The sequence below is a fragment of the Nerophis lumbriciformis genome, linkage group LG07 (genome assembly GCF_033978685.3).
Source record: "Nerophis lumbriciformis linkage group LG07, RoL_Nlum_v2.1, whole genome shotgun sequence".
NCBI lineage: Eukaryota > Metazoa > Chordata > Actinopteri > Syngnathiformes > Syngnathidae > Nerophis > Nerophis lumbriciformis.
Window position 1 is genome coordinate 42,688,058 of NC_084554.2, and position 23,730 is coordinate 42,711,787.

The following is a 23,730-nucleotide window of genomic DNA, read 5'->3' on the forward strand; positions in this document are numbered from 1 at the left end:
ACTGATCTATTTCTTTAGACAAGTGCAGTTACAGAAGGCCTGGGCAATTATTTTGACTCAGGGGGTCATATTTAGAGAAAAAAATGTGTCTGGGGGCCGGCATATCTGATTTTTTTTAGGAACACTGATACAAAACCTCACAATAATGTCTGATTGAATGCTAAAAACGTTATGACACACCGCCTAAAAAAAAACGGAATGGAATGTTACACCCAGAATGTACATCGAAAGAATGTGGGATATACAATATTAACTATGACCGATAAAACACTGAATATTGACAACATGTGAACGTCACACCCCCTCATACTTGCCAACCTTGAGACCTCCGATTTCAAGAGGTGGGGGGCGTGGTTGGGGGGGCGTGGTTGGGGGAGTGGTTAAGAGGGGAGGAGTATATTTACAGCTAGAATTCACAAAGTATATATAAGAAATACTTGACTTTCAGTGAATTCTAGCTATATATATATATCTATCTATATATCTATCTATATATATATATATATATATATATATATATATATATATATATATATATATATATATATATATATATTTATTTATTTATTTATTTATTTATTATATATATATATATATATATATATATATATATATATATATATATATATATATATATATAAATAAGAGAAATATTTGAATTTCAGTGTTCATTTATTTACACATATACACACACATAACACTCATCTACTCATTGTTGAGTTAAGGGTTGAATTGTCCATCCTTGTTCTATTCTCAGTCACTATTTTTCTAACCTTGCTGAACACCCTCTCTGATGATGCATTCTGCTTCGTCTCCTTGTTGGGTGCGCAGTTGTGCACTGCACTCTCTAAAAGCCATAGATGTTATTGTCACATATGCATGTACGGTAGATGGCAGTATTGTCCCGTTTAAGAGTGTCACAACATTGCTGTTAACGGCAGACAAACTGCTTTACGGTAGACGAAAACGTGACTGCTGCTGTTGTGTGTTGTTGCTGCGCTGGGAAGACGTTAATGAAACTGCCTAACAATAAACCCACAGAAGAAACCAAGAACTCGCCCTCGATCATTCTACAGTTATAATGTGATTGGGCAGGCACGCTGTTTATATTGTGGGAAAGCGGACGTGAAAACAGGCTGTCGACATGTCACTCAGGTCCGCATGGAGCTGGAGGGGGCGTGGCCTCCAGCTCCGCCTGAATTTCGGGAGATTTTCGGGAGAAAATTTGTCCCGGGAGGTTTTCGGGAGAGGCACTGAATTTCGGGAGTCTCCCGGAAAATCCGGGAGAGTTGGCAAGTATGCACCCCCTCTCAATCGACATATTTTACAATCTAGCGAAACGCAACAAAAATGCAACGAAAACAGTGAAATATGAACGCGAAGGGTAAAAAAAACAAAAAACACCTACAATCTGATACATCACTAAGCTTTAGAACTTTGTTGTAAAAATCTCTTTTCGCGTCCGTCCCTGACACCCGCATTTCAGGCTGGCCGCTCTGGAAACAGTCTGTGGAAACGCTCCCCACCCACACTGCTTGGTGCCTCGTCTGAGCTGCTGTGATTTAGATTACCATAGTAACTAATTACGTTACTATAGTAACTAATTACATTACCATAGTAACTAGTATATCAGGGGAAAAGCGCAGATTCCAACCATTGAAATACTTTGTAGAGTTGAAGACTTACGGTCATTTGAAAACATCACTGCACATCATAATGGCAGCTACAGTTTCCATCTTAAAGATCTAAAATAATTACCGTATTTTTCGGACTATAAGTCGCAGTTTTTTTCATAGTTTGGCCGGGCTCCAGTGCAACTTATGTATGTTTTTTTTTCCTTCTTTATTATGCATTTTCGGCAGGTGCGACTTATACTCCGGTGCGACTTATACTCCGAAAAATACGGTATATAGGAATGTCCGGCGGGCCAGATTGAAAAGCTTAACGGGCCACATGCCCAGGTCTGAGTTACAGAGTACAGTCAAAGTGTGAAAACTAGAGACAAACTTGCGGACAAGCACAGCTCTTTAGCATAAAGCCACAATATGTCTGACCAAAAAGCACATTTAAACTGTCTAAATTCCAGCATCAGGGCTTGGTTTTGCACAACACACTATTTTACAATTGTTGATTTTGCTTGTCCTATGTTATTGTACTCGTCTACACGATCTGGCTTGGTTGCAACAAATAGATTCATTAACGGATCTTACTGTGGGGCCACACAATGCTCTTAGTGGATCAATCTGTGCAAAGAGACTCGTACTAATAGCCAGCCTGAGGAAGACAATGTTGAATTGACTTGAGGAGGCAAAGCTCTCGCCGGGGCGTCCCATCTCTCCTTTGGCTGCAGACAGCTTTGTGTCAGTCCATTCCTCTTAGAGCCAATCAAAGCAGGGAGCCGGGCCTACAGTAATTACTCTACACCCAATCTATCCGGCCACGTTACCTTGCCGACATACTGATGGTCGTTCCCCGTGTATTCCTCCAGCAGAAAGAATTGATTCCACATCCATCCCCGCTTGGACCGGTGCAGAATCCTGCCGTCGCTCTCCTTCGTCCCGAACGCATTCCCAATATTCCCAGGCGTGAGAGGCAGGGCGACGGCGACGGGCCAAAGGGCGCAGAGCGCCAGGACCACCCGGCCGATGAACATGGTATCCGAGCGGCGAGGGGGTCTCACGTCCGGACGACTGGGCAAATTTATGGTGAGTAGCTCGTGACTCGGTGACCACTGCAAGGTAGCGTGAGCAGAACACACATCGTACTCCTGACGGTGCCGCCAAACACCGAAGCCCTGCGGAAAAACAGGAAACTTTAGTTGTCGAGGCATCAAGACCGTTCTTACCGGAGTGGGCTTGAATCCAAACCACATTTTCTAATAACAGCCACAGAGTTGCATCAAATATTCTGATTCCACTACAAATAATATCATAAATTCATCATCAGGCAATGAAAGGCATTGAAATGAAATTAGCTCTTGAGCAGTAAGACGTACGATTGGTCTTTGTTGGACCTTTGGGAACAGATTACTAAAGAAAACCGAGGCGCTAATGTACAGAAGACTCTAGATCTGGGTCAGGGTTGGCATCTGGGACGGAACTTCACTTGTTTTGATAAGAAAATGCCAATTCATAAAATACTTTCTTTATGATACTGTTAAACTCTTTATGATGCCAATATTGAGTTTGAGTTTATTTGGAACATGCAAGCGTACAACATGATACATCACAATTTCGGCATCAAGACCGTTCTTATCGGAGTGGGCTTGAATCCAAACCACATTTTCTAATAACAGCCACAGAGTTGCATCAAATATTCTGATTCCAATACAAATAATATCATAAATTCATCATCAGGCAATGAAAGGCATTGAAAGGAAACTAGCTCTTGAGCAGTACGACGTACAATTGGTCTTTGTTGGACCTTTGGGAAGAGATTACTGATAAAAACCGAGGCGCTAATGTACAGAAGACTCTAGATCTGGGTCAGGGTTGGCAGCTGAGGCGGAACTTCACTTGTTTTGATAAGAAAATGCCAATTCATAAAATACTTTTTAATGATGCTGTTAAACTCTATATGATGCCAATATTGAGTTTGAGTTTATTTGGAACATGATACATCACAATTTCGGCATCAAGACCGTTCTTATCGGAGTGGGCTTGAATCCAAACCACATTTTCTAATAACAGCCACAGAGTTGCATCAAATATTCTGATTCCACTAAAAATAATATCATACATTCATCATCAGGCAATGAAAGGCATTGAAATGAAATTAGCTCTTGAGCAGTACGACGTACAATTGGTCTTTGTTGGACCTTTGGGAACAGATTACTAAAGAAAACCGAGGCGCTAATGTACAGAAGACTCTAGATCTGGGTCAGGGTTGGCAGCTGATGCGGAACTTCAGCCATAAGAGCCAGCGAGTGGCAGACCTAATCTGTGAGTTTTTAGTTTCGGGTGAGGGTCAGGTTTGGGTTGGGGTCAATAGAGAAGCAGCCTTAATAGAGTTAGGTCCTTTTGCCACTTCCACTGAGATTAATCACGTCGCTCAAAAGCTAAGTTGGTTTCACGTTGATTACTTTCAGTCAATCCCTTCCATACCTGTTCATGCCATGATGCACTCTGAAGACGGACCACCCTCGTGAGAAGTATTTTGGAGTATCGGCCGTCTTCTTCCTCCCCTTAAATCCCCCACCAGGACTTCTTCCTGATGGGTAATTTGGGGGCGCACATGAATAATTGATGGTCTTTAAACACTTTAAGTTTGAAGAGTTTCTTGAAGTGGATCATATTAGTACATTGTTTGATGTCTTTGCTCAATCCATACCATAATTGAATTCCACATACAGAAAACTTCAGAAAACCACTGTCAGTAACTACAGTTTGTCGCTACATCTTTAAATGAATGTAGTGGCCCATTGTGGGGTTGGGGTTATGGTATGATCAGGCGTATGTTATGGACAACGAACGCAAGTGCATTTTATTGATGGCCTTTTGAATGAACAGAAATACAGTGACAAGATCCTGAGGCCCATTGTTGTGTCATTCACCCGAGACCATCACCTCATGTTGCAGCATGGCAATGCACGGCCCCGTGGTACAAGGGTCTGTTCACAATTCCTGGAAGCTGAAAACATCCCAGTTCTTGCATGGCCAGTATACTCAGCGGACATGTCACCCATTGAGCATGTTTGGGATGCTGTGGATCGGCGTGTACGACAGCATGTTTCAGTTCCTGCCAATATCCAGCAGCTTCGCACAGCAATTGAAGAGTGGACCAACATCCCACAGGCCACAATCAACAACCTGGTCAAGTCTATGTGAAGGTGTGTTGCACTGCGGTTTCTTGGTGCATGGTGAGGCCGGATCTTTGAAAATCAGTGCACCTGGTCGTAAAGGTGTTATTTTTCTTAGCCCGTTTACATGGCGTGCAAAACATTTTTCCATCGCCATAAGTGAGCCATTTGCTGAAAAGTGGCTCCTGAAGCCACTTTTCATTGAAGCTTCGCTTCTTTGGTGTATTGCTCGCCATGACGAAAACAATAACAGTATGCAGTATTTGTGATCGATAAAACTTTCGGCGAATCAAAATGTAAGAAATTGTACCGGAAAGTGCATTACTTTGAAGTCGACCAATAATGAATCATTAATCATTTAACCCGGCAAATATAAAGCAATAATCGATAAAAAAACAAACAAACAAGCTAACCAGGCGGTAAAAAAATAAAAATAAAATACGCGCTCGGGGGATGCGTGGACTTCCGGAAATACGCGTCTTTTCTGATTTCAATGCGTAAAAAGACACAAAAAGTGCGTTAACGCCAACACTGATATGTATATATAGGTATATATGTACACATATGTATAAAGTATATATGTATATGTGTGTATATATAGGTATACCTGTATATGTATACAAGTATATGTATTATGTATATGTACATATATGTATATTTGTATATAAGTATGTATATATTTATATGTACATATATAGGTATGTATATATGTATGTACAGTATATATGTACGTATATAGGTATGTATGTATGTACATAAGTATGTGTATATATGCATATATGTGTATGTGTATATATGTATGTATATATGTATGTGTGTACATATGTATATGTATTTATATGTATATGTGTATATATGTGTGTATATGTATGTGTGTATATATGTATATATGTGTATATGTAGTTATATGTATTTATATATACATATATATATATATATATATATATATGTATATATATATATGTATATATATATATATATATATATATATGTATATATGTATATATATATATATATATATATATATGTATATATATATATATATATATGTATATATGTATATATATATATATATATATATGTATATATATATATACACAGTACATACATACATACATATATATATATATACATACACATATATATATGTATGTATGTGTATATATATATATATATATATATATATATATATATATGTATGTATGTATGTATATATATATGTATATATGTATATATATATATATATATATATATATATATATATATATATATATATATATATATATATATATACACACAGTACATACATACATATATATATATATATATATATATATATATATATATATATATATATATATATATACACACAGTACATACATACATATATATATATATATATATATATATATATATATATATATATATATATATATATATATATATATATATATGTATATGTGTATGTATGTATTTGTTACTTTGCATGCAGTCGGAATTCGGCCCCCGGCTAAATTTTTTAAACCCAATGCAGGCCCCCAGTCAAAAATTTTGGACACCCCATCTCTAAATGCTCTTCTTTAGGTACATTAAATGTCATAGTTGCTGGTAAATGTACCGTCAGTAGCTTGGTAGTCATGCACAAAATATTGCTAAACATGATGGAAAATGTAATTTACATGTTTGCTAATTGGCCTGGAATATGATCTAATGTCTTACTAACCCGACAGCCAACATTTGTCGCCTTTCTGCCCGCCTTCTTGTGGTTACAATGCATGCAAATTGTGTACAATTATACGGCATCCTTATATGTTTGTAGAAAATTAAACCATGGTTGTTTAGTTCTTCCTTCGACATAAATATCAAACTCAAGGCCCAGGGGCCAAATGTGGCCCACCACTTTATTTTACGTGGCTCGCCAAAAGCTGGAAATAAAATATTTTTAGGCTAAATGTATTTGTTCTTTTAATATTGACAGATAAAAATGCTGCAGACAATTCTGTTCCGATTCTTGGGGTGACGATCGGATTCAGAATCGGTTCTCAATTCGACACAATCGTCGTAATATTATTTGGTAAATAAATTATAACAAAACCTTTTCAAAACAAGTCACAAAAGCACAGAGTAGGCCTAAAAAAGTCATTTTTCAATTGTACTTTTAACAATTGTATTTACAAAAATGAACAGAATGTAATTAATCTAATAAAGGAAAATAGAGCAACCCTAACTCCAACCCAATAGCAGCTTTACAATACTTAGGATAGAAATTTACCAAGTACTTATTAAATGCATATTTTTTAAATATATTTTTTTAAACAAATGTATAAAAGCAACACAATCAATAATACAAATAATTATCAATATTGTTTAGTTAATGTTCATCCAAAAATGTATTCCTTAAAAAAAAAAAAATATTTAGAAAAAAAAAATATATATAATATATATTAGGGATAACATGTCAAAGTAAATAGAATCGCAATTTTTTTGGAGGACACCTACTGCGTATCTTCTAAATTTTAATATCTGTGCATGCAATAATTATTATTTGTTTTTTGGTTAACAATAATTACATATATATGTGCTTACCAAGTTGGCTTACAGTAGGTAGTAGAGATGTGTGGTTTGCGGGCACAACCGCGGAGTCGGCGGATTATCCGCGGATCGGGCGATTGAAATAAAAAAAAATTAGATTTTAAATAGATTCAGGCGGGTGGCAGTTAAACCAATTCGGAAATATATATACATAGTTAAATGTTGTTACCCACATACGAAAAACGAGCAGGCACCTGCTGCATATGCCACAACAGAAGAAAAAAAAAAAAAGAGATGGACAGTTTTACGGAGCGGAGAAGGCCCCCGACGCCTCGCCGGGGTCCGGGACCGAGGCCCCTTCCCCCGAGAGGGCCCCACCGGGAGCCGTAGCTGAGGCGATCCGCGAGAACGGCCCGACGCACGTCCAGGGTCACCACCGCGCCCACCGCACCGACACCCCGCCTCGTCCGCCTTCGCCGCGGCCGGCGTCACGCGCAGCAGGTAAGCAGCTTACCTGCCCGCCACCCCCGTGGCCGGGGGCTCGTAACAGGGGTCACTCCGCGCGCTCCGCCCGCGCAGCTTACCTGCCCGCCACCCTGTTGCCGGGGGCGCGTAACAGGGGTCACTCCGCGCGCAGTGCGCTCACGAAAGGGGTGGGGCTCACCCTGGTTGATATAGACAGCAGGACGGTGGCCATGGAAGTCGGAACCCGCTAAGGAGTGTGTAACAACCCACCTGCCGAATCAACTAGCCCTGAAAATGGATGGCGCTGGAGCGTCGGGCCCATATACCCGGCCGTCGCCGGCAGCGAGACGCGCTTGGAGGTGCGCTCAGCGCGGCTCCCATATGATTGCGCACTGGTGTGCGTCTGGGTCGTGACAGCGTGGCACGCGAAAGTCTGTGCTGCGTTGGATCAGTCTCCTTTCTTTAACAGGCAAAAGCTTTATAACCGCACTAATGCCTTGCATCGTCTATATTAGATATATAACAACGGGCGGGTGCGGGCGGATGGCGGGCGGATGCAGTTCTGATCAAATGTTAGATCGGGTGGATTGCGGATGGTTGACGACTTTCTGATGCGGTTGCGGATGAAATAATTGCCTATCCGCGCATCTCTAGTAGGTAGGGTTGTATTTTTGCCTCATCCTTCACTTAAAGCGTGAGTGAAGAACGCACAACCGACCTGATAAGTCCGAAAGAGAAAGCGATGCTACATTAATACCTTCTCACAGACGCTACCTGGTGGCTGTTAGAGCACACTGCAGCTAGTCCTGGATAGTCTCACTCTTTAATGCTTCAGTCACACGCAGGATTCTCACAGCAATGAGGCAAAAATACAACCTTGCCTATTGTACAATTTCAAAGTCTGTTGGTAAAAGATATAATCATCAAACTTAACTGCCTATGCAAATTGTGTAACGAGGCTATTATGCATTTTTATTCCTAAGTATTTACTGTTACGAGCGGCCCTGTGAGGGCAGCCATAAGAGCCAGCGAGTGGCAGACCTAATCTGTGAGTTTTTAGTTTCGGGTGAGGGTCAGGTTTGGTTTGGGGTCAATAGAGAAGCAGCCTTAATAGAGTTAGGTCCTATTGCCACTTCCACTGAGATTAATCACGTCGCTCAAAAGCTAATTTGGTTTCACGTTGATTACTTTCAGTCAATCCCTTCCATACCTGTTCATGCCATGATGCACTCTGAAGACGGATCGCCCTCGTGAGAAGTATTTTGGCGTATCGGCCGTCTTCTTCCTCCCCTTAAATCCCCCACTAGGACTTCTTCCTGATGGGTAATTTGGGGGCGCACATGAATAATTGATGGTCTTTAGGAAGTTAATTGTAATAAATCTCCCTTTTCTTAAAGAGCTTATTAAGTATGCTCCAGCTGTTCAGAGGCTGGAGTACTTGAGGTACTATTCCGGCTCAAAGGTCAATGGGCCTGTTGAACCTGATGAAGGACTTTCTGGGACAGTGTGTAGGGCGCCGGGGGATATATTTTCCCTCCTTTTGGCGGAATAAGAACGCCTGAAACGTGTCCTTCATTCTGCTATTAGGAGATAAACACAATGAATGCCCCAGCACACAAGTTGAGTTCTGTTTTTCAGTTTAAGCTTAAGTTAAACGAGAAGCTCTGGTTCGGGGGAACCTGCATGTCCTGAAGGAACTTTCTTGCTCGACACGGTGGACTTTTGAGAGGATTCGAGTGCCGCATACCTAATGATTCTTTAAGTCGAAGACATCTACCTGTTGGGAACCATGATAACAGGACATCTGCAGATTGGAGTACATGTTGCCCAAATTGGGAGATCCTGGCAGTCGTTCAAGGTGCCCCGAAGCTGCCACAAATGACTGAAGGATGGGCAGAGCTGTGGGCATGCTGACTTTTTGTGCAAACTGGGTAACATCTTGGAGAAGCTGTCTGCTCTGCGAAGTAGGATGAGTTTGAGAAGACAATTAGAGTGAAATGTTTACATTTGTTTTCGCTCGCTCAAACACAAACATCCTAATCTGGATTGTTTTCCTTGGCAAGGTCGTTGCTTCAATATTCTCCCTATGGGACAGTGTATGGAAGACGCTACAAATTCATTCGCTGTCTTTCATGGACACACACCCGGATTGACTGGACGAACACCGAAGTCGAGGAACAAAGCAAATATTCAGGCTTACACAAACACAAAAAATGCATCCATGGAAAATACACGCCACACACACACACATGTACCCAATCCCCCACATCCCACGCCTTGTCGCTTCACCCCCCGTGATGGATAACAGAGCAGCGCCTTTGCTGGCTTCGGGCCGCTCCCTCGCCCCTCGTTGCAAGTCTAAAGTTGGGCGTCGTGATCTGTATATGTACTTTGCTCGAGGTTTTTTACCGCTGTCAAACTGAGGCCCCCGCCCCATCAGGAGTTTAATTTGGGATTTGTTTTCTTACCCATGTTTTACCTTTTTCCCACCTTTACGGGGCGCTGCCCTTGTGACGACCCATTTGTGTTCCGGTTTAGTCTACCGTGTATGATGTTTGTCTGGTCTTCTGTACTGAAATGTAATATCGTTGAAACTTTTAAGTGCAATGAACATTAAGTTCCTTTCCAAGTTTCAGTCTCAATTCATGCCAAGGTAAGGTTACCCGGGCAGACCATTAGAGATATTGTTTCGACCTCTCTCCAGGCCTGGTTTTTACTGCTGTTCGTACTTACTCCTGTTTTGCAGAATCAGTTCTAGTCACCTCATCATTTTAGAACTTACGAATCTGGGAGGGCCCTAACCCTCCTTAAAGGGAGAATCCTGACCGCACCCTGGGAAGCTCTCAGTGTGACCCCGGTTAGGATACGCAATATGGAAGTAATGGATTCAGCAGGAATCTTCATCCAAAGACTGGATCACGAAAATGTTTTACTGGTCTCAAACTGAGGCCCCTGCCCCCAACAGCAGTTTAATTCGGGATTTGTTTTTTTTACCAATCTTTTACCTTTTTCCCACCTTTACGGGGCGCTGCCCTTGTGACGACCCATTTGTGCTCCGGTTTAGTCTACCCTGTATGATATTTGTCTGGTCTTTTGTACTGAAATGTAATATCGTTGAAACTTTTAAGTGCAATGGACATTAAGTTCCTTTCCAAGTTTCAGTCTCAATTCATGCCAAGGTGGGGCTACACGGGCAGACCATTAGAGAGATTGTTTCGACCTCTCTCCAGGCCTGGTTTTTACTGCTGTTTGTACTTACTCCTGTTTTGCAGAATCAGTTCTAGTCACCTCATCATTTTAGAACTTAAGAATCTGGGAGGGCTCTAACCCTCCTTAAAGAGAGAATCCTAATCGCACCCTGGGAAGCTTTCAGTGTGACCCCGGTTAGGATACGCAGTATGGAAGTAATGGATCCAGCAGGAATCTTCATCCAAAGACTGGATTACATGACATTTTTACTGGTCTCAAACTGAGCCCCCTGCCCCCAACAGGAGTTTAATTTGGGATTAGTTTTTTTTACCAATCTTTTACCTTTTTCCCACCTTTACGGGGCGCTGCCCTTGTGACGACCCATTTGTGCTCCAGTTTAGTCTACCCTGTATGATATTTGTCTGGTCTTTTGTACTGAATTGTAATATTGTTGTAACTTTTAAGTGCAATGAACATTAAGTTCCTTTCCAAGTTTCAGTCTCAATTAATGCCAAGGTGGAGCTACCCGGGCAGACCATTAGAGAGATTGTTTCATCCTCTCTCCAGGCCTGGTTTTTACTGCTGTTTGTACTTACTCCTGTTTTGCAGAATCAGTTCAAGTCACCTCATCATTTTAGAACTTAAGAATCTGGGAGGGCTCTAACCCTCCTTAAACGGAGAATCCTAATCGCACCCTGGGAAGCTTTCAGTGTGACCCCGGTTAGGATACGCAGTATGGAAGTAATGGATCCAGCAGGAATCTTCATCCAAAGACTGGATTACATGACATTTTTACTGGTCTCAAACTGAGCCCCCTGTCCCCAACAGGAGTTTAATTTGGGATTTGTTTTTTTTTTACCAATCTTTTACCTTATTCCCACCTTTACGGGGGGGGGGGCTGCCCTTGTGACGACCCATTTGTGCTCCAGTTTAGTCTACCCTGTATGATATTTGTCTGGTCTTTTGTACTGAAATGTAATATCGTTGTACCTTTTAAGTGCAATGAACATTAAGTTCCATTCCAAGTTTCAGTCTCAATTCATGCCAAGGTGGGGCTACCCGGGCGGACCATTAGAGAGATTGTTTCGACCTCTCTCCAAGCCTGGTTTTTACTGTTCTTTGTACTTACTCTTGTTTTGCAGAATCAGTTCTGGTCACCTCATCATTTTAGAACTAAAGAATCTGGGAGGGCCCTAACCCTCCTTAAAGGGAGAATCCTAATCACACCCTGGGAAGCTCTCAGTGTGACCCCGGTTAGGATACGCAATATGAAAGTAATGGATCCAGCAGGAATCTTCATCCAAAGACTGGATCACGCAAAATTTTTACTGGTCTCAAACTGAGGCCCCTGTCCCCAACAGGAGTTTAATTCTGGATTTGTTTTTTTACCAATGTTTTACCTTTTTCCCACCTTTACGGGGCGCTGCCCTTGTGACGACCCATTTGTGCTCCGGTTTAGTCTACCCTGTATGATATTTGTCTGGTCTTCTGTACTAAAAATGTAAAATCGTTGTACTTTTTAAGTGCAATGAACATTAAGTTCCATTCCAAGTTTCAGTCTCAATTCATGCCAAGGTGGGGCATCCCGGGCGGACCATTAGAGAGATTGTTTCGACCTCTCTCCAGGCCTGGTTTTCCCTGTTGTTTGTACTTACTCCTGTTCTGCAGAATCAGTTCTAGTCACCTCATCATTTTAGAACTTAAGAATTTGGGAGGGCTCTAACCCTCCTTAAGGGGAGAATCCTAATCACACCCTGGGAAGCTCTCAGTGTGACCTCGGTTAGGATACGCAGTATGGAAGTAATGGATCCAGCAAGAATCTTCATCCAAAGACTGGATCATGCGAAATCCTGACCAATCCCAACAAAGTCCAGTCATAAAGCTTTCAGAAGTGTGGTCTTTTTCGAGGATGCTGACTCGCACGAAGGTCACTGAGAAAACTCAGAAACGATAAGATGGATGGCTATGCAGGTTTCCGAGGTAAACATGTTTGCCTCCCGCAGAGAGATGACATTATCTGCTTGTTGTGGTCTTTGATGAGCCCTTCTCCATTTCTAATTTTATTTCCTCCATTATGCGCCAGTGTGATGCACGCCGCCGTTCTCCAGATCAGGGAAAACGCCGCCTGGCAATTAATCTGGGCTGACGCTTGTTATTGCATTTTGTAATTAACATTCCCGCCTGTCCTTGGGCTTTAATAGCATTCTGGATATGAATCCTTGATGGGCTGCAGCCTATCAGGCGTCAGGGTTCTTCCAAACAGTCCATTAAGGCTGAGCGAGCATGCGGACGCCTCGCCACATCCTATAGACTCAGCCCATTGAAATCAGGGCGCGTTAAAAAGTTGTTTACGAGCCGATTAAGTCAGAGGCAGCGTAAAAAAAAAACTCGGACTTGAATGGACGAAATTAATGTGCTTCCGAAGTGCCGTCCTCGGGTTGTTATCCTTAATCTCGCGCTAAGACGCGTCCTGGCAGGCGCTCAGCTCCGCTCCGTTTGTGTAATCTGCGGAATTATACGTTCTTGTTTTGCTGAATAAGAGCGTCTTTGATCAGACGTAAACGGAGCTGTTGCCTGCGAGAAGAAAACGGCCCCGGCCGTACGTCTGCACCCGTAATTGAACACGCAACACTGGCGGCGTCGACGGTGAAAGTGAGAGGCTAAGCACTTTTAGGAGCGTCGCTCAGCATCGTGTCGGAAATTAATGCTCTTCAGGGCTGGTATGTCCTCACAATGCAACGTGTGAGAACATTAGGCTCATTTATGACACCTGTGCTACCATTTCTAGGAATTCAACATCTTCCAAGACATTTTTCTCATTCTAAATCAGTGGTTCTTAACCTGGGTTCAATAGAATACTAGGAGTTCGGTGAGTCTGCCTCAGGGGTTCGGCTGAGCCTCCGCCGCGGAGGTCAAGACACACCTGACTCATCGTGTAAATAAAAACTTCTCCCTATCGACGTATTATGGATACCCCCAAACAATGTTCCCTCTAATTTTCCATATGCGTGAGCAAACGTAAAAACTCCTTGAGCATTCAGCGGAGCACATGTGAGCGACGTCAGACGTGCACATGCACTGTGGCCACACCAGCAGCACACCTGTCCCAAACCTGACTAAATAACAAGTTAAATGTGTTATTATTATAATCAAATTACAGTAGTCATTTCCATGAGATTATTTTCTAATATAAGTGTTTTGGCTCACTGGACTAGTATTGTGTGTCTGGGTGGGGTTTCTGCTTTGGAAATAATTCGTACCCCTTTCAGATATCGCATTTAGTTCCCACTAATAACATTCACATGTCGCACAATGAGATGTAAACATGGGATCGTGTGTACATTCCTGTAACTTTGTTTGTAAAATGTATCTTTATTAGTATTTATTTAATATAATAACATCATTTCATGATTAATATTTATAAATTAAGATTAAATTAAGAAAAAAAACATTTTATTTTTCACTAAAGAAGGGTTCGGTGAATGCGCATATGAAACTGGTGGGGTTCGGTACCTCCAATAAGGTTGAGAACCACTGTTCTAAATTAATGTAAAAATGTTTTTAAACTTTCACATTCGCCACATTTCAACCGTCAAACTGTTCCTTGCTAATGTTGGTCTTTTTTTAACATGCTAGTGTTAGCATGGTAACACTAACACCAGGATATTATGTTTTGTTTAAGCTATTTTTGCAAGTATATGCCTCAGTCATATATATTTGGTACTTGACGTAAACTGTTAGCATGCTAGCTTAAGCATGGTGATTTTCCTGGCTTTTTTTTTAGCTATTTTTGCAGGTATACACCTCAGAAACATATATTCTGGTTCTTGACTCATGCTTAATGTTACAATGCTAATGTTAGGATGTTAGATTTTTTTAGTTAATGATGCAAATATACAACTCAGAGTCAGATATTTTGGCACTTGATGAATGTCAACTGTTATCACACTAGCATTTTCTTTTTTTCAGCAATTTTTGAAGTTATGAACCTTAGAGTCATATATATTTGGTACTTAACACGTTACCTTTAGCACGCTGACTTTAGCGTGCTAGTTTTTTTTTAGATAATTTTGCGAGGCTACGCATCAGAGTCAAATATTTTGGCATGTAACTTTGGTATGTTAACTAAGCGTGCTAATATTAGCATGCTAGCTTTCTTGGCTAATTTTTGCAGGTACAGTAAACACCTCAGAACCAGATATTTTCATAGTTGAGGCATGCTTACTGTTAGCATGCCAATGTTAGGATGCTAGCTTTTTTAGCTCTTTCTGAAGGTATACACTTCACAGTCAAATATTTTGGTACTTTTATGTTAACTTTAAAACGCTGATGCTTGCATGCTAGCTTTTTTATTTTAGCTAATTGTGCAGGTATACTCATCAGAATCAGGTATTTTAGCACTTAACACATTTTAACAGGTAGCATGTTGACATGTCAATGTTATCACATCAGCTTATCTTTTAACAATTTTTGAAGGTATACATGTTAGTCATATTTTGGTACTTGACGCATGTTAACTTTAGCATGCTGACACTGGCATGCTGATCTTTGTTTAGCTAATTTTCCAAGGATACACATCAGTCATTTATTCTGGCACGTGACGCAAGCTAATTGTTAGAATGTTAACTGTTAGCATGTAAGCATGCTAATATTAGCATGCTAGCTTTCTTGGCTAATTTTTCAGGTACAGTAGACACCTCAGAGTCAGATATTTTGGTAGTTGATGCATATGTTAGTATTCCAATTTTAGGAAATTAGCTTTTTTAGCTCTTTTTGAAGGTATACCGTATTTTTCGGACTATAAGTCGCAGTTTTTTTCATAGTTTGGCCGGGGGTGCGACTTATACTCAGGAGCAACTTATGTGTGAAATCATTAACACATTACCGTAAAATATCAAATAATATTATTTAGCTCATTCACGTAAGAGACTAGACGTATAAGATTTCATGGGCTTTAGCGATTAGGAGTGACAGATTGTTTGGTAAACGTATAGCATGTTCTATATGTTATAGTTATTTGAATGACTCTTACCATAATATGTTACATTCTCGGTTGGTTATTTATGCGTCATATAACGTACACTTATTCAGCCTGTTGTTCTCTATTCTTTATTTATTTGAAATTGCCTTTCAAATGTCTATTCTTGGGGTTGGGTTTTATCAAATAAATTTCCCCCAAAAATGCGACTTATACTCCAGTGCGACTTGTATATGTTTTTTTCCTTCTTTTCATGCATTTTTGGCAGGTGCGACTTATACTCCGGTGCGACTTATACTCCGAAAAATACGGTCCACTTCCGAGTCATATATTTTTGTACTTGACGCATATACGCTGTTAGAATGCTAATATTAGGATGTTAGCTTTTTTGTTTAGCTTTTAATATTTTGCTACTTGCATGTTAACTTTAGCACGCTGCCGTTAACATGCTAGCTTTTTTAAAGCTACTTATGCAGGTATATGCATCAGAGTCAGATATTTTGGCACTTGACGCATGTTAACTGTTAGCATGTAAACATTAAAGGGGAACATTATCACCAGACCTATGTAAGCGTCAATATATACTTTGATGTTGCAGAAAAAAGACCATATATTTTTTTAACCGATTTCCGAACTCTAAATGGGTGAATTTTGGCGAGTTAAACGCCTTTCTATTATTCGCTCTCGGAGCGTTGTGACGTCACATCGGGAAGCAATCCGCCATTTTCTCACTTTCGTCGGTGTGTTGTCGGAGGGTGTAACAACACCAACAGGGACGGATTCAAGTTGCACCAGTAGCCCAAAGATGCAAAAGTGGCAAGAAATTGGACGGAATTTGTTCAAAATACGAGGCTGTGGGGAAAGCCGACGGAATGGTCAGTCGGTTGTTCCGCACACTTTACCGACGAAAGCTATGCTACGACAGAGATGGCAAGAATGTGTGGATATCCTGCGACACTCAAAGCAGATGCTGACATCAACTCCAAAACTGGACAGATCAGCTTTCAGGAAAAGAGAGCGGATGAGGGTATGTCTACAGAATATATTAATTGATGAAAACTTTATTCATTACTCGCGGTTTTACGTAAATTATTATACATAAACTGTGTTTACCAATAATTTAGCTTAAAAACATTTATTTTTTTCAATCATTCGAGTACATTCGGGTAGTCTTGTGTAATGCAGTATTTTGTGTCTATTTAGGTATGGTTAACCTGAGTGCTGAAATTGTGGACAAATATATGTTCTTAGCGCGCCCGAAATGGGCTGTCTGCACTCTCAAAGTGCATGTTGTTGCCAAATGTATTTCATATGCTGTAAACCTAGTTCATAGTTGTTAGTTTCCGTTAATGCCAAACAAACACATACCAATCGTTGGTTAGAAGGCGAAAGCCGAATTTGTCCTCGCTTTCTCCCGTGTCGCTGGCTGTCGTGTCGTTTTCGTCGGTTTCGCTTGCATACGGTTCAAACCGATATGGCTCAATAGCTTCAGTTTCTTCTTCAATTTCGTTTTCGCTACCTGCCTCTACACTACAACCATCCGTTTCAATACATGCGTAATCTGTTGAATCGCTTAAGCCGCTGAAATCCGAGTCTGAATCCGAGCTAATGTCGCTATAGCTTGCTGTTCTATCCGCCATGTTTGTTTGTATCGGCCTCACTGTGTGACGTCACAGGAAAATGGACAGGTGCATATAACGATGGTTAAAATCAGGCACTTTGAAGCTTTTTTTAGGGATATTGCATGATGGGTAAAATTTAAAAAAAAACTTCGGAAAAAAAAATAAGCCACTGGGAACCGATTTTTAATGGTTTTGACCCTTCTGAAATTGAATTAATGTTCCCCTTTAACATACAAACATGCTAACACTAGCACACTCACTTGTGCGGCCTTATTTTTGCAGTTTGTCATGTCTGTGTGACCATGTTTTGTATTAGTCATGTTCTGTTTTGTTTAGTTATTGGACTCTTTAGTTTCTGGCTTCTCACTCCCTTGTCTTGTTTCCATGATTACCCATTAGTTTCACCTGTTCCAAGTTTGGACTCATTGTGCACTCTTGTTTGTCACCATAGCAACCCATTAGTTTTCACCTGTCACGTCACGCACCTGTTTCACGTTTTGAGTCACGCACCTGTTTTCGTTAATCATGTCTGTAGTATTTAAGTTCATTGTTTTCAGTTTGTCTTTCTGGTGACATCCCGCATTTATGCTTCTGCACACTCTCCACACACCCTTAAGATCCTTGCTGCTCTTTTTTCATGCCGGTTTCTCGTCCAAGTAAGTTTTCTTTATTCATGCCATAGTTTACAAGTTGTATTTAATTGTTCATAGTTTCTGCCTTTGTGCAAGTTTTGTGTTTATAGTCAAGTTTTGTACCTCCGCCCTTGTGCGCGCCTTTTGTTTGCTTCCTTTTTTTGTACTTATAGTGTTTAAATAAATCATGTACTCCCCTTCACGCCACGTATGGTCCAAATCTTTTGCACCTCGGGAGAACAAACCACGCCATAGTTCTAGTCGTGACACAGTTATTTACAAGACAGTCAGATATTTTGGTATTTGAGGCTTATTTACTGTTAGGATGCTAATGTTAGGATGTTATAGATTTTCTAAGCACTTAAGAGGCGTTGGCTATTTGGTCCTTGACGCATGCTGACTGTTGGCATGCTAACGTCAGTTTAACTTAGGCTTTTTCAGCATTTGCACACAATTTAACGATATTTCCTTCTCTAATTTTGCTCGTAGTTTTCCTACTGGGGATCACACGACTAGCAGGAATACATGCGGACTGACTTGATGGAATCACATAAATAGTTATTTATTTGTAGGAGGGTTTATGTAAAAGGGGACATACATTTTGTTACATTACAGCGGTACTGTAATGTAAGCAGCAGTGCCCAAACTAATCAACAGGCTGTGTGTTAAAACCAGTAGACCACACATTTGTGGGAAACACACTAAAACCATGTCCAATAATAAATTCAAGACTCTAATGCAGCGTTAATTATTTACACACACGCTCCCGTCATAAACCAGCACACTCTTGCATGAATGTAAAGTAAAATTGCAAAGGACTTATTAATGAGCACATCACTTGTGTTATAAGGCGATGATTCATGCCGGTAGCAAAGACTAAAACCCACATGACGCAGCTTCATAAAGAAAATCAATAATGCTCAGTTGTGATACTTAAGTGTATGTTTAATATTCAGGTGGTTATTTTAATTCAGAACCAATAGAACCCGCCCTCCCATCTCCAGTATTTTGTAGGTTCATAAAGGCATCACATATAAGTTATATGTGCTTATATGATATAAGAGATACATGACACATTAACAACAGCTTTACTTCACCCAGAGACACTTCCAAATGCTTAACAATGCAGTATAATTAGCTATCGTAGTCCGAAAAGCCTCATCAAGCAATAATTAGCCTTTAAATCAGAACCTTCCTTTTTCCTTCTGGTTTTTTTTCTTTTTTTCTTTTCGTCCCCCTGGTTAAATATTCCAATTTATGGACTTTGTGTCCGAGGAGCGGCTGTAACATGCGACTGGGTCCGTAACTCAGCGGAAGGATGCTCTATAAGGCCGCTTTAATTGATTATGCAGTGAAATTTAAGTGTGCACTTTATGTTTTATGAATACTAATAAATTGTCCAGAGTGCCTCCAGGAGCGGACATTTCACACTGTGAATGCGGGGGAGAAAAAACATTCGGCAAGGAAATAACTAGCTCGATCTTTAAAAAAAAAAAAAAAAAACGGTATGTTTTGCCATAGTCTTAAACTAAGCGAACTAATAACAAAGACATATAAATATATAATATAAAATATAAATATATAATATAACATAATATATAAGTAAATGTGAATGCACAGCATGTGCTACATGCCAACAAATAAAAGTCGGCCAATGACAGCGCAGGAAGGCGGAATGTATATATATATATATATATATGTGTGTGTATATATGTATACATATATATATATATGTGTGTATATGTGTATATATGTATACATATATATATATATATATATATATATATATATATATATATACACACACATACACATATATACTGTATATATATGTATATATATATATATATATATATATATATATACACACACATACACATATATACTGTGTATATATATATATATATATATATATATATATATACAGTATATATGTGTATGTGTGTGTATATATATATATATGTGTGTGTGTGTATATGTATATATATATATATGTATATATATAAATATATATATATATACACATATGTGTATGTATATATGTATATATATACACATATATGTATATATGTATGTATAAAAAACAATTTATTTATGTGTATGTATGTATGTATATATATATATATATATATATGTATGTATATATATGTATGTATATATACGCACATACACATATATACTGTATATATACTGTATATATATATATATATATATACTGTATATATATACTGTATATATATATATATATATATATATATATATATATATATATATATATATATATATATATATATATATATACGTATGTATTGTCCCCACATTTGTTTTCTTTTTTTTTAAAGCAGTGTGGCTCAGCTAGTAGAGCGGCCGACCAGAAACTTGAGAGTTCCCGGTTCGAATCCAGCTTTTTCGCCATCCTAATCACTGCCGGTGTGTCCCTGGGCAAGACACCTCCCAGTGCCACCCACACAACTGTAAATGTAGCTTAAATTTCGATAATGGCTTTCTCAATGTGACGCGTTTCGAGTCATGAGAGAAAAAGTGCTATATAAATATATTTCTCTTCACATTGCATTGGTCATTTGTAAATTAAATCTGCACAGCAGACATGGGCATAACATCAACATGATTTGCCAGAGCCTGATAGAACAGATTTAAAATAAATAAATAAATACATTACATTTGGGACCAGATTGTGGTTACTGGCGGGCCAGAATCCGCCCCACGGACCGTAGTTTGGGAATAAATCTTTATAGCAAACTGTATTGTTTACTCTTACTAGTCCCAGAACTGATCTTTTAATATAAACCTGCTAAGACAGTTTAAAACATAATGAGTTATTACACAATGTGATCGCTCTTTGGGCCATTAAGGACTGATAATGAGTGTGTTATAAATGTGTAATTCCCTTCTCAAAACCAGTGCCCTCTGCAGTGAACACTTGTTTTTGGCCCATTTATTTCGTCTTTTCGGAAGAAAAACAGATGTCCACTGGGGGAATTTTGTGATGCTGACAAAAAGAAACCATCAGCTTTTCACTGGAGCGTCAAGCCTGATGTTTGCAGGACTTTGTGGACTAAAACCACAACGTAGTTTACCACTAGGAGTCGAACCGTGTCCAAATATTTGTAAACTAATCTAAATAAGTTGATTAATTTGGCAGGTACGTGTTACATGCTTAACTGACCGGCCTCTATTTACTGTCCAACTTAGCTCATATGTTCAGTTCAGTTCAGTTTCAGTTTACTTGGAACATGCATACCATACAATGCAATGCATCACACAATTTTAGTTGTTTCATTCCAGCTTGTCCGAAAAGGAGTAGGAAGAAGCAGAGTTTATTTAATCCTACCCCTTTTTATACTACAGCAAATGTATCCAATTTCCTTGTTCTCTGTAACAGAACAGTGAACAAATACATAATAAATAAAATACCATAGTAAGCATACAAATATTAAATACATAAATAATATTTTTCTCAATTAAAAAAAGGGGAAAAAAAGGGTTAATCATTATTCTTGTTCTGTGTATTTTGTAAATAATGTAATGTAATAATGTAAAAACAATATAGTCCTTATTAATTAACAAGTTGTATTCAATTGTGTTGCTAATATGACACATCACTGACTGCAGGAGTCGATCCCTGTCCAAATATTTGTGAACTAATCCAGATTTAATCGGCAGGTGTTACATGCTAAACTGACCGGCCTCCATTTCCTGTCCAACAATGCTCCCATGTAAAAAAAATTATAGTCCTTATTACTTAGTAAGTTATTATCAATTGTGTTGCGACGATCGAAGCCATCAGAAAATATGACACATCACTGACTGCAGGAGTCGAACCCTGTCCAAATATTTGTGAACTAATCTAAATAAATTGATTTAATCTGCAGGTGTTACATGCTAACCTGACCGGCCTCCATTTTGTGTCCAACAATACTCCCGTGTAAAAACATTATAGTCCTTATTAATTAACAATTGTGTTGCGACGATTGAAGCCATCAGTGCAGTGCAGTGTATTTTTCTTCCACTTGGTGGCGCCCTCGACCTTCCGGAATTTTCCCCTTCCCACTGGCAGGCGGACATTTGTTTTAATTTTTTTTTTTTTTTTTTTTTTGGCGGGCTGCCACCTCCTCTGCCATGGAGCTCAGTAAGCCGTGCTGGAAAGCGATATTGTGACACCGAGCACGCTGGCTTGTTGAGGAGAGGGGGGAAGAAAAAAAAAAAAAAAAAGACTAACTCCACTTGTAAAAAAGGTAAACATTGTGTAACTGCTCTCTGTGGAATATTTTAGTCTCCATTTGATGTACTTGGTCACCTGCTGAGTGGACGCGGCTGACGTCTCCTTCGACACCAAAGATGGCTGCGTGGGCTTTTTCGCCAAAGTTCCTATTTAGAAGCTAAAGTTAGCGAGGAAGCGAACTTCTCCTCCTCCGAGCTCCATGCGCACATTAATTTCCCCCCCAGACCTCTTTCGGAGTTGGGGCTACAAGGCGTGTTATTCCGTGGGCATGGGCGCCTGGTGGAGAGAGAGAAGATGGAGGGGAAAATAAAGAATCAGGTCTTACTTTTCTGCGCTCAGCCTCCGGGATGCTGATGCTGATGCTGCTGCTGCTGCTGCCTTTCCCTCGGTGGTGCTTAGCAACCGAGCGTCTGACTCCCGGCGACGGACGGCGGCGACATTCCAAGACTGACAAGGGCTCAGCTGCTGTGTGCGAGCAGAAAGAGAGAGAGAGAGAGAGTGTGCTCCTTGTGCTGTGTTGCACCCTCCCTCCATCCCTCACTCTGGCCTCTCCCCCTTTTTTTTTTCTTTTTTTATTCCTCCCCCCCCTACACTTTCTTTCTCTCGTCTTCCTGATGTCACCCTGGCCGAAGCCGCCGCTCCTGATTGGCTGCCATTCACAAGTTAGCCATAAAGAAGTGGATGAACTTCTGCATCCTCCTCCCCGGCCATCAAAGCTGCCTCCACACTCTCCGTGTTGGATGCTTGTCGGAGCCGTGCTGCTGAGCCGGCGTTTCTCAAAAGGTGGTTGAAGCGGGTTCGCTGTCATAAGTGACGCCTTACTTATTATATCTGTTATGTGTGTACGGGGGAAGATCCTGGGCATGACGTTAAAGTGCATTCAGCAGTGGAGGCTCCTCTATGGGGTCTTGGGGCACTAGGAGGTTAACCAACCCCTTTTGCTACTGTTACCCCAGGTGGCCCTTGGCAAAAGCCTAGTACCTGACTGCCCCCTAGCCAGGGATACGGTGAAGACCTCAACGGCGGAGCAGGCGGAAGACGGTAGATGTAAGAACCACCACGACAGCTGTGATGGCGGAAGAAGGCACCCCCACATCTATGTGGGACCATCCATCCATCCATCTTAAAGGGGAACATTATTACAATTTCAGAAGGGTTAAAACCATTAAAAATCTATTTATTTTTTTCAAAATTTTACCCATCACGCAATATCCCTAAAAAAAGCTTCAAAGTGCCTGATTTTAACCATCGTTATAAACACCCGTCCATTT

The 23,730-nt window shown here is 40.1% G+C and overlaps 1 protein-coding gene across 1 annotated transcript in view; it reads right to left on the reverse strand.

The window, feature by feature from the left end:
* LOC133609490 (cadherin-10-like) overlaps window positions 1–23,053 on the reverse strand; it is a 91,110-nt gene extending 68,057 nt beyond the window's left edge. The window contains 2 exon segments of the mRNA XM_072913521.1: window positions 2,447–2,794; window positions 22,785–23,053. Coding sequence (XP_072769622.1) covers window positions 2,447–2,653 — 207 coding nt within the window. The 5' untranslated portion in view covers window positions 2,654–2,794; window positions 22,785–23,053.
* Window positions 23,054–23,730: the final 677 nt, after the last annotated feature.